Source organism: Psittacula echo (assembly GCF_963264785.1).
Source record: "Psittacula echo genome assembly, chromosome: Z".
Classification (NCBI taxonomy): domain Eukaryota; kingdom Metazoa; phylum Chordata; class Aves; order Psittaciformes; family Psittacidae; genus Psittacula; species Psittacula echo.
This window is the reverse complement of record NC_137742.1, coordinates 20800660-20814340: the sequence shown is the minus strand read 5'-3', so window position 1 is coordinate 20814340 and position 13681 is coordinate 20800660. Positions and strand designations below refer to the sequence as shown.

Here is a 13681-nt window from a genome sequence, read left to right as displayed (position 1 = left end):
CTCAGAATAACACATCCCAGCCCTGTAACTCAGCATTCAGAGTGCATGGTGAGCTAATGGGGGACCCGCATTCTTGTTCTCTGGGGTAAGAAAACTTGCCCAAATCCTTAAATCCACGTCAAGCTGGATTACAGGTGAGGATATAAAAATTCCACTCGGTTTAGGCGTTTATGCCAAAGCTAAACTATTTCAAATACTTTTTGTCCTGATTTTCCTTCCTCTCAAGAAAATGAACACTAACTTTGGACCCTGAAAAGCACCATATTACTTCTAGGATCTTGCATGCCAATGCTGTCAAAGGCTCTACTTTCCTAGGTCCAGTGTGCTTGTTTCTGCTCGTTTCTGGCACAACAAAGCCTTGGGCAGAGAAACATTAATTTTTTTTTAATTAGATAGGATGCAAGCTGTTACCATCCAGAACAGAGAAAGTTCTAATTTGCCAAGAAACATAATGAGCTTTCCTTCCCCCTATGAGGAGATGCAAGACAAGTGTCTGTAGTGGTGGTTGATGGATGTGCGGAAGACAACATCCATCCAAAACTAGTGACAAGCTGCACCTCCCTTCCTCTGGTTGTTCAGAGTAAAGATCAGTGTTGCTAGAAGAAATCATGATGACTGGCCCTGTCTCATCCCTGTTCTGATGCAATTGTTAGCTGTGTGATGCTTGTGTCTTAAGAATAATTTTAATTAGTGTATGTGTATATATAATGTAAACTCTTACCCCCAGCCCAATGAAAACTTGCATTTCTGTTAAGTAATATGAGGATGTCCCAGATGTGGGACGGTTCATCTGCTGTGCAATGAGCCAGGCTCACACACAAGACTGATTCATATTTGTGCAAAGTAGAGTGCTGTGTGTTAGTTCCACAAAGGCAGCACACCCTCAGCCTGCCAGCTGCCTTCTTCCATTTGTTAAACAGCAAAAAAACCTGTCTTCTGTTCATGTACAGTCTGTAGCTACGATCACCACTACATTCTCTCTTGGCCTTTGAAGACAGTTCATAGTTTTTTCACTGTGCATGTTACAAGAGCAGGGGTCTCTGGGGGCAAGGATCTCTCAGGAGGTGTGATTTTTAATGTTACAACGAATCAGGTTCCTGTAGAGACACAATTACCTCCACAAGTTTGCTCAGCTTTTCAAAATTTAGCTCAGAAAACATTGTTTCCTTAAACTGGAGATTCTTCAGCTTTCACACACATCGTCCTTCACAGAGCCTGAATTTCTTCAGCGCCAGGTAACAAGGACACATCCACTTCTGCCACTAAAAAGATGAGCAGCCCCTGAAGTCCTTATGGTGCTTGGATGTCGGGTGCCCAAGTCCTTGTTTTGTCCACAGAACACAAGGCAACAAAGACTGGAACCATAAACCCCAGCAATACATTTGCTGAAACACTTTTTACCAGTCCCTGGATTTCTCTTCCGTCTGTCGGGAAAAGTCATTCATTGCTCCCGGCAAACCTTGGTCCCTGCTGTGGGAGACGGCCAGGATGAATACGTTCTCCTGCTGCCATCCTACCCTGCAGCATCGTGCTTACCCCCACCGGCTCCTCTGCCTCGGTGCTGCACACCTCTGCTGCAGCAGCGCATTGCTCTCCTTAGCTGCAGTGACTGACTCGGTCTCCTGTGTCGCTGGGAGAGCTCCAGCTCTATCACAGTGAAGATGCAGTGCAGCACAGCAGGCACCAACAGGCTGTCAGGTAAGCACAGCATCACCTTTATATGCAACATAAAGGCTCCTGCTGAGGAGGGACATGGATTCAGCCCCCCATCACTAAGCATCTCAGCCTTTCAACCTCCACCCTGGTTGGCAAGCTGCATTCGGGTGCTTGCAATCAGGGACACCCCTGTTGGCAGCACCAGGAGTACCAGGACACTTACCACAGGGGGCAGGAGTCAAACAAATACATGAAAAGCAAGCCTTAAAAACCCTGCGCAGTGGTGGCCCTTTCCATCTGCTCCATGTGCTCCAAGTTTTGCTCTTACGCTGGACACAAGGAGCCCACCAAGCGCAGTAATGCTTCCCTCCTCAGCATGACAGCGGGCGAGAAAGCTGGATGAAAGGAAGTCGTGAGTCCAAACAAAGGCAGTTCAATTAGGGAAAAGCAAAGGTAAGCACAAATACTCTCCACTGCCCATCAGCAGGCCCATCCAGCTGCTGCCTGGGAAGCAGGGCCTCTGCACATGGAGCAGCTGGTCCAGAAGGCAAACACTTTAACAATCAAATGCCCCCGGCTTGCTCCTTTCCCTTACTGCTGATCATGATATCATACGGTACAGAATGTCCCTTTGGTCAGCCTGGGATGGCTGTCCTGGCTCTGCCCACTCCCAGCTTCTTTCCTGCCCCTAGCCACTGGGGCAAGGGAGCTGGGGAGGCAGGCTGGGTGCTGTGCTGGGAGCCCTACCTGGCACCAGCACCCTGCCAGGTACCAACACTCAGCATCACGAGGGATGCTGCAGGAAGGGGAGCTCTGTCCCAGCCAGGCCTGAAATCCCAATGGAGGCAACGGATTTAAACATAGACACTATCCTGAATCAGTTCAGTATTTAGCATGGGCATGGGTCCACATCCAGGAGGCAGACTTTGCAGATCTGCCATGTCAGTAACTGAAGCTACCTTCAGTTTTAGCTTCATTTTCCTTTCCTCCTTCTATCACTAAGTGTACAGGTGTGTAGAGGCAAAGTTAGCCACTCAAGTCCCTGTTTGTAGCGAATTCAAATGGAAATCACCCAGGCAAATCATCTTCTAAGAGAGAGATTTTATATATTCAATATATATTTGGGAGAGAATAATTTATTATTACTAATAAATCATAAACAGATTGCACAGAGAATTTCACAGGGTTATTACCAGACTGCACATTGCATCTGATGTAACATCAGAATACATCCTCCCCTCAAGCACTGGCAGTGTCTGCTAGTAATGAGTGGGCACACAGGGGATTAGAATGACTTTCACCCTTAATGGACACGCGGGATGCTGAACATGACAAGGAAGATCTGACATACCTGGAGCCCTTTCATGGCTGTAGAACTTTACGGGACCATTATTTCTACTCTTCCGTTTTACTCTCTCCTGCTCAGTCCCCATGTTGTGCTGCTTCTTGCCCAGAGGCAGCATCTGACTGCACCTCCTTCTCCTCCTGCTTTTTGGCCTTCTACAGCCATCAGCAGACAGAAATCAGTTGCTGCTGCCCATTGCAGGCCAGGTCCTGCTTTGCCTTGTGTCTGAGCAGTCCCTGAAGCAGGCTGCCAGGTTTCAGGACTTCAGAGAGGAGAAGTCAGTCCCAGGTACCCTGTCAGTGACAGGCATCCTGCACTTGAGCACTGCAGGCCTCCATGACAGTGCGCCATCCGCATGCAGGAGGCAGCAAGTGCAGTAAAGCAAACCTTTCCCAGTAACAGAGTGTTAAACCTAAGCTCCACAGCTGTCAGACAGGAGTACGCTTTCAAACGCAGCCATTTAAAGGTGCAAACAAGCTGAGGTAATTCACGTCGTCACCTGACAGCATCTCAGCCTGGGGATCACCAATAGCACTTGCCTTTCTGACATCCTAAGACCAGTGTTCCCTACCTACCCATCAACCCCGATCAGCTGAGGCAGGCACCCTGAGTACTAGACCCCTCTTCAGTAGTTGGAAGATGCCCAGTGACTTCCACCAGGAGTGCTGGGGAGAATCCCACTCCCGAGAGAAGGGATCCTCAGGCAGAGGATGAGCATCCCCTTCAGTAGACTACAGAACACTGCCTGCTCTCATCTGCCACCACGCAAGTGAAGACACAAGGACTGTCACTAGAAGTTGTCCCCAGCATCCCCACAAAAGTTGTCCAACCCACACTGAGCCACATGCTGCTCTCTCACAGCTCTGCTATTTAAAGCTTCTTGAAAGGCTGGAAGGGCTTCCAGATGAATATGGTTGAAAGGGCTTCCAGATGAATATGAAAGACAAGGTTCAGGCTTGGAAGGAGACCAAGTAACACCGACACTGAAAAGCTTTACATTCTGAACAGGAGACTTCTGCAGCTAATCTGGGATCCCGGCTGCCTCAGCCACTGCCAGATCACACCGCTTCCCACCCCTCCTTTCTCATGAACTTATGCCAACCACATATTCCTTCACTGGGATACTTACTTGGAGTCTTACAGTAAATGATGGGATAATTTTCCTTTCCCAAGCTGTTTAGCCAGACTGAAACACTGACAAGCTGTCTCTTGTTTACTTTCTGAAGGCAGTTTGCAGATAGCAGCAAGAATTAAAGTACGAACGGCTGGCTCTGTTTATGCCAGTAACTCATTCAAACATACACATCACACTTGGTTAGCATTATTTCCTCCAGCTACATGGCACATGACATCCTCTCTCTTTGAGAACAGAAGCTGCAAAAGCTGCCACATGACAGGAACCTTTCACTGAACCACTGAATCTCAGACTGGACAGGCCCCAGGATACACACAACACACACCTGATAGGCTCACCTGAAGTGCCCATCAGCACTGCTCCAAAACTGGCTTCATAAAAAACATGGACAACTTGCTATACTGAAATACTTTCTAAAACGAAGCAGATACCAAAGGGACCAACTCCAAGAAAGCCAGAACAAGAAATAGTAATTACCATGAACTATGAGGATCTTCCAAGGAACAGTTCATGAGAGGGAGGTAATTTATACTGTGTCCATAACAAGTGAAATGGCAAAACAGTAAAACTGAGCTAGTTACAGACAACTGTGCAAACCAGATTAACTGATGTGTCCAGAACCTAAGTTTTTATTTTATGAGCTATTGTTGGACAGCTTGAACACCAATAAGCAATAACATCAACAACAGGAGACAGCTGAGAACCTAATGATGTAAAAGGTTACACCTTCACCTCTGCATCAAATGTGGAGTATTTTCAGGGAATTACAAGCCTGGAGCTTGTTTCCTACATGGTAAAACTACAGCCTTGCATTATGTAGAAATGCTCATGAAGCTTGAAGTACCCACTCAGTAACTATTTTAATGACACAGATTTCTACAGTCTTGAATTTATTAATTCAGCTGACAACAGTGTAGTAATTGGAAAAAAGTTCTTCTCCTTGCTTGATGTCTCTCAGAGTGACAAGTACAATGCACCGCAGGAGGCTGTAAAAAAGGAAAAGCAAAATATGAACAATTTTATGTCCTCTTTTATTTTATTGGCTGGCGACTGGTGAGCAATTGTATTGTGCATCACTTCTGCTTATTGGTTTCTTTTCCTCTTTCAGTTTTATATTCTCCCTCATTATTTCCCTTATCATTATTCTTTACTATTATTGTTAATAATAGTAATAGTAGTAATTTTGTGTTATACTTTAGTTACTGGACTGTTCTTATCTCAATCTGTGGGATTTACATTCTTTCAATTCTCCTCCCCATACCACCCAGGAATGGGGGAAAAAGAGAGAATGAGCAAGTGGCTGCATGGCAGTGAGTTACCAGCTGGACTTAATTTCAAAATAATTTCAAAAAATAAAACAAAATAAAAAGCACAGCCTCTGTGGGTATGCAAATAACTTCAACTCACACAATTATTCAGAATTGAAAAGAATTAGTCAAGACAGAGAAAAAGACACACAGACAGAAGCTACAGCAAGGTTGATGGAGCAGAAATCATTCCTCTAGACACACCTACAGGTGCTAGTTGGCTAAACCCACTCTCTGTAGTTCACTCTCTGAACTGCATCAGAGACCTGCTGTGACTGACAGTGATGAGCGAATTCTCCACAAACCCTGAGCTCAAATCAGTGGCTGGCAAACAGTTTTCTTAGAGAGATTTAGGAACCCACCCCTCCAACTCCTTAAGTAAATGACCATGCTCTAAAGCTGAGTATCTATCCCAGGAAGGAGAGCACATTCTTCTGACGCTGAGGAATGCGAAAGTGAAGAACAGCACCAACCCACACAGCCCCCACCACTAAGAAATACAGTGTGAGGCCATTTTGGAAAAAATCAAACAACAAAAGGGTGAATAAGTACTAGGGACTCTTTTACAAGATAGAAAAAGATTTAGAAACCAGATTACCTACGTTGCCAGTACTGTAAATATCAGCATCAAAACAAGCAGCTGGAAGCAGATGGGATCTTCCATCTAGCAGCTGTACACTGGGAGAACTGATGACTGAAGTACTGTATTTTCTTGGACAGATTCCAAGGAACAGAGCAAAATTTTCCCTTCCTGAAATGGTCCCGTAGCTTAGCTCTGCTCATGTACTTTCACACTTCAAGTACAAAATTCAGGCTTCCTGAAAGTTCAGTCTCACAGTTTTTCTTTCATTAGCATTTTTTATTTATCTGCAGATTACAAGTGTGTCTAACCCTGCCTCAACAAAGTCTAAATTTAATCGGAAAAGCCAGTTTTCCAATATGCACCATAAGTTTCTCCAACCAAATTTCAAGGGTTTTAAAATAGCCCCAGAATTACATAAAAAGTCTAGACGATCCGCTTTAAAATCCTTATATATCCTCTAGATGCAGTTTCTTTTTTTTATTAAATTCATCACCAACATTACAACTTACTTTGTCACAGCTTCAAAGTTACTGACTACATCCCAGTACAGGACACTCAGACATACTGTCTCTTCTTGTACACTGCTCCTTGTATATATTCATCTAATTGTTGCTTTTCCCACATTTCCAAATAGAAATCTGAGAAAGATTCCTAGATGTTTTAATTTCTGAAAGACGTGGATTTTCAGGTCATAATGAGGATGTTGTAATTGTGCAGTGTAACTACAAGTCACATGCCTTTATACTGCAGAGTATTTAACTTGTCTCAATACAAATTACTATTAGGAGGTATTTTTTGCAAATTAATCAGCCTATTTCTCAAATAAGCAGAAGACATGGAAAACAGGAGTGTAAGAAGCCTACATCTCAACTAGCTTAGAAGGGCTTTGATTGGTCAAGGGCAGCTAACTGCATTTGAAATACATACTCAAAAAACCTTGGCACTACGATACAAGCAAAATATAACTAGTGCCTTATTGGATTCAGAAGAGTCATACTACAGTGTAACCACTGCCTATACAAACATGTCTTTGGAGCTATTCTGATCTCATTTGTAAAGATGTGGAAAAAGGAACAAAAAGAAATAGTCTCATAAATCACGTAAAATTAGTATACTGAAAGAGCTAGCTCTTCATACAAGTGCACACTTTTGTGTAACTCATCTTCATATGGAATAACATTCTTCTTCAACAAAGTTTGTCTTTTTTATACATGCAGTATGCTTTGTATAATACAAATCTATGAGCTGTTTGATTTACTGCTAACCTCTCTATGTTGTGGCTGTAGACAATGTTTGGAAGATACTGTTTCAGTTCTACTGGAAAATATGCTGGCACATCAAACTCCTGATAACACACGTTGGCTGCTTTTTCTAGAAACAAGAAAAAAAGAAAAAAGTCTCTGTGATACTGAGAAAATCTCAGGGTTTAAAGATGTGTAAAAACATCAAATGTACTGCTGCAAAAGTACCAGATGCTTCACCAAGCTTGAAAACCATGCCTCTGTTGGGAGCTACTACACTCCTCTGAAGTCCTACTTTGAACTGACACAATATACACACAATCAACTATAAGAGCTTTAATTCATCCTTACTGCATTCAACAGGATTACCTGATTATCAACATGTGTATGAAGAGGCACAATTTTGTGTAGCACCAGGGGTAGCTCTCTGCATTGCTAAATGTTGCTAATATACATAATTTGCTTTTATAGGAGGAAAAAAAAAATCTTAAAAAAATAATTCCTGGTGGCAGAACATGTCATGAATAAAGCCAGGGATAAAATCACCATCTGTCCAGCAGGACGAAGAAAATTTTCCTTACATGGACATTGGGCCTGGGAGAAACAGTTTGATGGGATGGCCTTTGTTTCCATACCAGTTTCCTAGCATACCTCGTTTGCTACTCCAGCAACCCTTCTGGATGCTGCGTGGAGGCAGGGTATTTTTAGTGTATTGGAGGCTCTGAAAGCCACTTAGAAGCAGAAGGTATGCTAGCAGTTCAATCTTCTGAACCACAACCATTCCCATGAGTTCTTTATTCCTCCAGACCTTTAAGACCAACACATACTGCATGAGATAGAATAAGTGAAGAGTTTCCTTCTTCATGCCCAACAGCTAGATCATACCAACAGTTTCCTGGATTTTGCACATAAACATAAGGAAGTCTAAAAGAAGTTTTATAGTTCAAACTAAGCAGTGACAGAATCTTACTGTATATGTCACTTTGCATATGGTAATTTGATCTGTAACTCTGTGTGCTGCCTTAGCTATACTGTCCTTTGCCAGATATCCTTTCCCACCATCTTACATTTTGGGGTGTGTGCCTTTAATTCTACATACCAGGAGGGAGACTGGGGAAGTTGGTGAGAAAAGCACAAGGACATTTGAAGCGCTGCTGCACCGAAGGATTCTAACACCCAGCTGCCACAAAAGGTCTCAAAACCTTTTTATCCCATTAGGAGTTTATCTTGTTTTAAACAGCACTACTGTCCCCCCAGATCAGCATCTGATTCTCTGTGTCGCTTCCAAAATAATTTGTATCCATAAACACAAACAGGAAAATTCTCCTAGCAACTCACCATGTGAGCAGTTGTTGACATACTGTCCCACTGCCAGTGGGTTCTGGGGGGCAGCTGTGAGCCAGCTCTCATCACTCATTTGAAATGGGCCTAGTTGGTCTCTTCTGCAGCAAGACCTGTAATGACCAACAGCCTTAACAGGAATCCTTCCTTCACTTAAGGGTTACCTGTACTTCTTCCTGCAGAAATGGCCATGGTCATGGTCACTAAGCAAAGCCATGGCTGTCCAACCCACCTGGGAGACAGGACAGCACTAGCGGTGTGTGTGTGTGTGCACAGATCAGCACTTTGCTGATACTTCCAAAGTACATTTAAACCTCCCATGAGTGTGTGGTGTCTTTCACACTCTGGTGCAAGAATCGGTACAAAAGCACCACATGCAGTTCCAGAAATCAGCATTAAACGTTACCATTTCAGAAGTGTTAACACATCTCATCCACCTCTAAAGATGTGAAGGATCATTACAATATCAACTTCAAACTCATTCCCGGAATTAAAATCTGGTATTAGTTAGATATCACTATTCAGATTAGGTATTATTTTAGATCATTTTGCTTGTTATTAATTTTGGGTTTTTTTTCATGTCATATTTGAACACAACTTGCTACAAATTATACTTCCGGGTAAGCTAAAACAGTCCAGGCTAGCTGGGTCAGGGGAATCCAGGCTGGACATTAGGAAAGGGTTCTTCACTGAGAGGTGGTCCGTCACTGGAACAGGCTCCTCAGGGCAACAGTCACAGCATCAACCTTGTCAGAGTTTAAGGAGTGTCTGGATGATGCTCTTGGTCATATGGTTTAGTTTTAGGTAGTCCTGCAAGGAGCAGTGAGTTGGACCCGATGGCCCTTATGGGTCTCTTCCAATGTGAGATAATAATAATTATCATTATTGTAAGAGTTACTGACCCCTTCCTAAATGCTGCTCGCTGGTAGACAGAGCCAGAGTTATCAGTAACCTTTGTGGTATTAGCAGGTGTACATAGAGGCTTTTTAGTTTGGGGTTTTTTCTTTTTTATACACTAAGCAGATTTGAGTAACAGCTCAGAAGCATTTAAAAATTTTTATGCTGCATCCTGCTCCTATTAAAACTATTTTGTTTACAGTAAACAGGTTCTGTACATCAAAACATCTCTCACTCGCATTACAGATGAAGATACAAGGAGTACATAAAGGATCCCATCCAGCAGATCTTATCCTTGTGCACACAGATGGACGATACTCAAATATAACTCAATTTAGTATACAAAAAAGGGAACTGAGACTATTAGTACCACTATCTGATATCAGTTGAGTGGCAATGCCCCATTTCTTTTGACTGCTTACCTGTACACTGATCTTGATAGTCCTTTATCATTCCCATCGATAAGGACACCATCTATGCACCTAAAAATAAAGGGATTGCCAAGGGACTGGAAAAAGATGGGCTCATGCTTTCTGTATACTGTACCTGTTGCAAGACAGATATGGTTATTTCAGAAGAAAGTAAGTTAATTGTCAGAATGGGCTTACGGTATCAGCCAGTCCCATCCTACAGGAATTCAACGGAGACAGAGGGGATAGAATTCCTCTCTTAATTAATAACATTAACACTTGTTAAGCTACAAGCTTTTAGACCAATTTTGTGGGATGCAGAAACATGCCAACCCTACATGACCTGAGATATTCCAAAGAGAAAAGCCACTGAAGGAAATCGTGAAAAAGGCCTTTGTCCAGAATCAATGTGAGAGGTAGATAAAGCATTACAGCCAACGGACTGCTTTGCAGAGGAAAACATAACGTGAAGTTTGTTTAGGAAAGCGCAGCTGAAGACATTAAGCTGTATTGTTACTGCTGTGTCAGGAGTCTTTGAGAAGCGCACACACAGACAGCGAAGAACATGAAACACCCCCCTCCACCACCTGGATTGGAGAGTTTGTTTGGAACAGCAGAGGGAAATGCCAAACCAAGAAAGGACAAGTTATTTCAGCAGAGCGTTTCTCAAATCTATGGGCAGATTTTAACCTGTCCAGGGTTTCACGCAAAGAGAAGTGACTGCAGACTAGATTGCAAGTTTTCATGATACTACAGTTTTACATCTCTCACACCCACTGCATCTTCTACAACCATTTGCAGAAACCCTTTGCAGAAACCCTTCATTGCTATCTCACAAGGAGCTAGGTGAAGGCCTCACCAGCAGGCTGCACTTGATGCCAAACAAGCAGGAGAGCACTGACTTGCTCTCTCCATAGGGTCCTTTCCCCAGCCAGCAACCCTGCAGCTTCCTTCATGCCCCTGAAGAAGGAAAGCATGGCAGCAGCTCATCCTGCGTTCCTAGATGAGCTATTACCAGTGACTCTCAATAAACCTACTCTCACATTTAGCATGTGCCTGAAATTTGAAGCAAGTTGCAAGGTGGCAGGCTCATTCCCTGTGATTGTCATTTGATCATTAGCCAGTTTACTAGTCAGTGGTAATGGCCACGCTCCTGCTTTGCCATGGCAAAAACATGTTCCGCCGCCCAGTGCTTCAACTGGTCTTGACTGGCAATGCTGGTAGAAGTGACGGATCACATACAAAAGACAATTCTATTGACAGATGAAACAGAAACAAACCCAAAGCACTTCAGCAGAGCTGTTTCAGCTTGGCTATCCTGGCAGAATTACAATTTTTTCTAATGTAAGCAAATACAGGTTCAAGAAATGAGGAACAGAGAAATGCCGATTTTCCAAATACACTTCATGGAAGACAGTTCTGCTAAATAAAAGTTTTACTTCCGTTCTCCAATTTGCATTTTTGTGCTTTGACAAACTTTATAGTCATGTCTGCTGATCTGTGTGGGTATCTCAAAACCTCATTCTCAGATCCTTATTCAACAGTAGCCCTCAAGAATTAAACTGTATCATTCATTTACTTCAAACTGCTCCCCTGCATCTGTGTTTCAAGAATGTGGAACAACTTTTCTAGCAGCTGAAAAATCAAACTTTTGAGTACTGAAACTTGTTTGGGTTTTTGTTTTGTTTTTGTTTGGTCGGGGTTTTTTTAATAAAATTATCCCCCCTCCATATTGCTTAGCTCATTTCCAAAAGACCTCTAGTCAGCTTACACAGGTATATTCTCATTCATTGTAACTTGTGATTTTGTTAAGGGATGACAAAAATTAAACCTGTGAAATAAAAATTAGTGTGGCACTTTGGCATTCTATAATTAGATGGTTAGAAATCACATCTAACTCAACCAGAAACAAGAATGTTGCATTACCAGGATACATAGATACAACCGTCCCCTTTGGTACAAAACCTTTGGTAACAAAGACTCCAGTTCCAGCAGACACCAGGGTACTCTGGTCCCGACTAACCATGAACCCTAGTGTATTAAACAGAACTTCCTCTGGACTAAACACATGTTGACTTAGATGGTTACATGAGTGTACTTTTGACAGCTTCTGCTCCACAGTCATTAACTCCAGGTATTTATGTTTGATTTCTGGAAGAAAGGCCAAAATATGTGCTTGTCTACTGAAGTCATTTATGAACAGAGCTTTGAATATTTTCAGTAGTGTTTCAAAGACATCTTCATCAGAGATAATTTTGTCTTGGGAGCTTTCAGGAACATATCGGAGGGTCCTGTAAGAGAAAAAGAAAAAAATGGTATTTTAAAGTTACATTTATCCTAAATAAAATATAGAAGAGTGATTTCACAGCAGCAGCTTATATGCACTGTTGGTTTAAACAAACAAAAACTCTAAAAAATATTCTTTCATGCCCAGACTACTATAAAATCATCATCTGTGCATTTGCTGCAAGACAAGTAGGTTAAACTGAGCTCTTAATGACAGCCAGACCAAAAAGAAAATATATGTGATTTCCTAAGTTTACGTATGGCTCGCTACACTTCAAATGAGGTGAGGCCAAACATTATTCTAACTAGGGAGACTGATTTATGCTACATATAACAATGGTGCAGTCAAGTTCAATCACTACTTTCACGTTTAAAAAGAGAACACACACACACACACACACACACACAAAAAAAACCCCCACAAAACCCCACAAACAATCAAAAAACATAACCAAAAACCAAACCACCCTATCTACCTAGGTTTAACATTGAATACCACTTCGAAGTATCCCAATATTAGAGTTTTAGGCAAAAACACATAAAAAAGCCCCTACACAAAACACACACACACACACAACCCCCAAACAAACCTATCTACCTAGATTTAACATTAAATACCACTTCGAAGTATGCCAGTGTTAAGAGTTTTAGGCCAGTGCAGTGACACACAAGGAGGAACCACCCACAGAAACCCCAGCGAAGGACACCAGGCAGCTCCTCAGCTCATGCTGCAAGTCCGGTCGCTCCCGAAACAGGGGAGCGTGGTCTCGGCCACAGCAGCTCCTCGTCCCTTGAGAAAAGCTCTCACCCTGCTCCAAGAGCTACTCCAGGCCGAAATACCCTGCGGGAAACACACCAGCAGGAGCTGCCGCCACCTCACGCCGCCGGAAGGCAGAAAGGACAGCCGGGCGGACCTCCCCGCTACCCTGCAGCGCCCAGGACGTTCTCCTCCGCCTCACCTGCGCTTGCGGCGGAGGTTGAGAGCCAGCCAGGGCACGAAGCGGTACTTGTAGGAGTCCCACCGCCGCCGCAGCCCTCGCAGCATGGCCGCGGGCGAGCGGCACCCCTTTCCTCACCTCTGCTCCCTCACGGCCGCCATGGCCACCGCCCTCCTTCCAGCCGCGCCCGCGCGAACAGCCCAACCAATCACCGCGCCGGACGGGCTGTGCCGTCTGCGCGTACGGAGCTACCATTGGTCAGTTAGGTCCAGCGGCCCCCGTGGGTCGGAGGAGCCGGGACAAGGGGCGGGCTCTAGTCGTCGGCCGGAGGGATGCAATAACAGGGTTATTAATTGCGCGTTAAAAGAGGGTTGTGTTAGAGTAGAGTGAAGAAGTTCTCCACTGAGAGGGAGGTGAGGCACTGACACAGAAGAGGAGCCAAGCGGTGATACATTAAAAACTGAAATAATTGAGGGAAATAAAGGGAAAAAGCGTAGCCGCTGCCTTATAAGGCTTCCCTGCCATCTGCTGGGCTTCCTTGG

The 13681-nt window shown here is 43.7% G+C and overlaps 1 protein-coding gene across 1 annotated transcript; it reads right to left on the bottom strand.

Moving 5' to 3' along the window:
* Nucleotides 1–5034: 5034 nt before the first annotated feature.
* Nucleotides 5035–13296, bottom strand: SETD9 (SET domain containing 9; the record flags this gene model as incomplete). Its single annotated transcript, XM_080638661.1, has 6 exons — nt 13161–13296; nt 11842–12206; nt 9928–10051; nt 8606–8721; nt 7292–7397; nt 5035–5122 (listed from the first exon to the last, which is right to left on the bottom strand). Exons 1-6 carry the CDS (start codon nt 13244–13246, stop codon nt 5035–5037), a joined length of 885 nt encoding a protein of 294 aa, XP_080494787.1. The 5' UTR covers nt 13247–13296.
* Nucleotides 13297–13681: the final 385 nt, after the last annotated feature.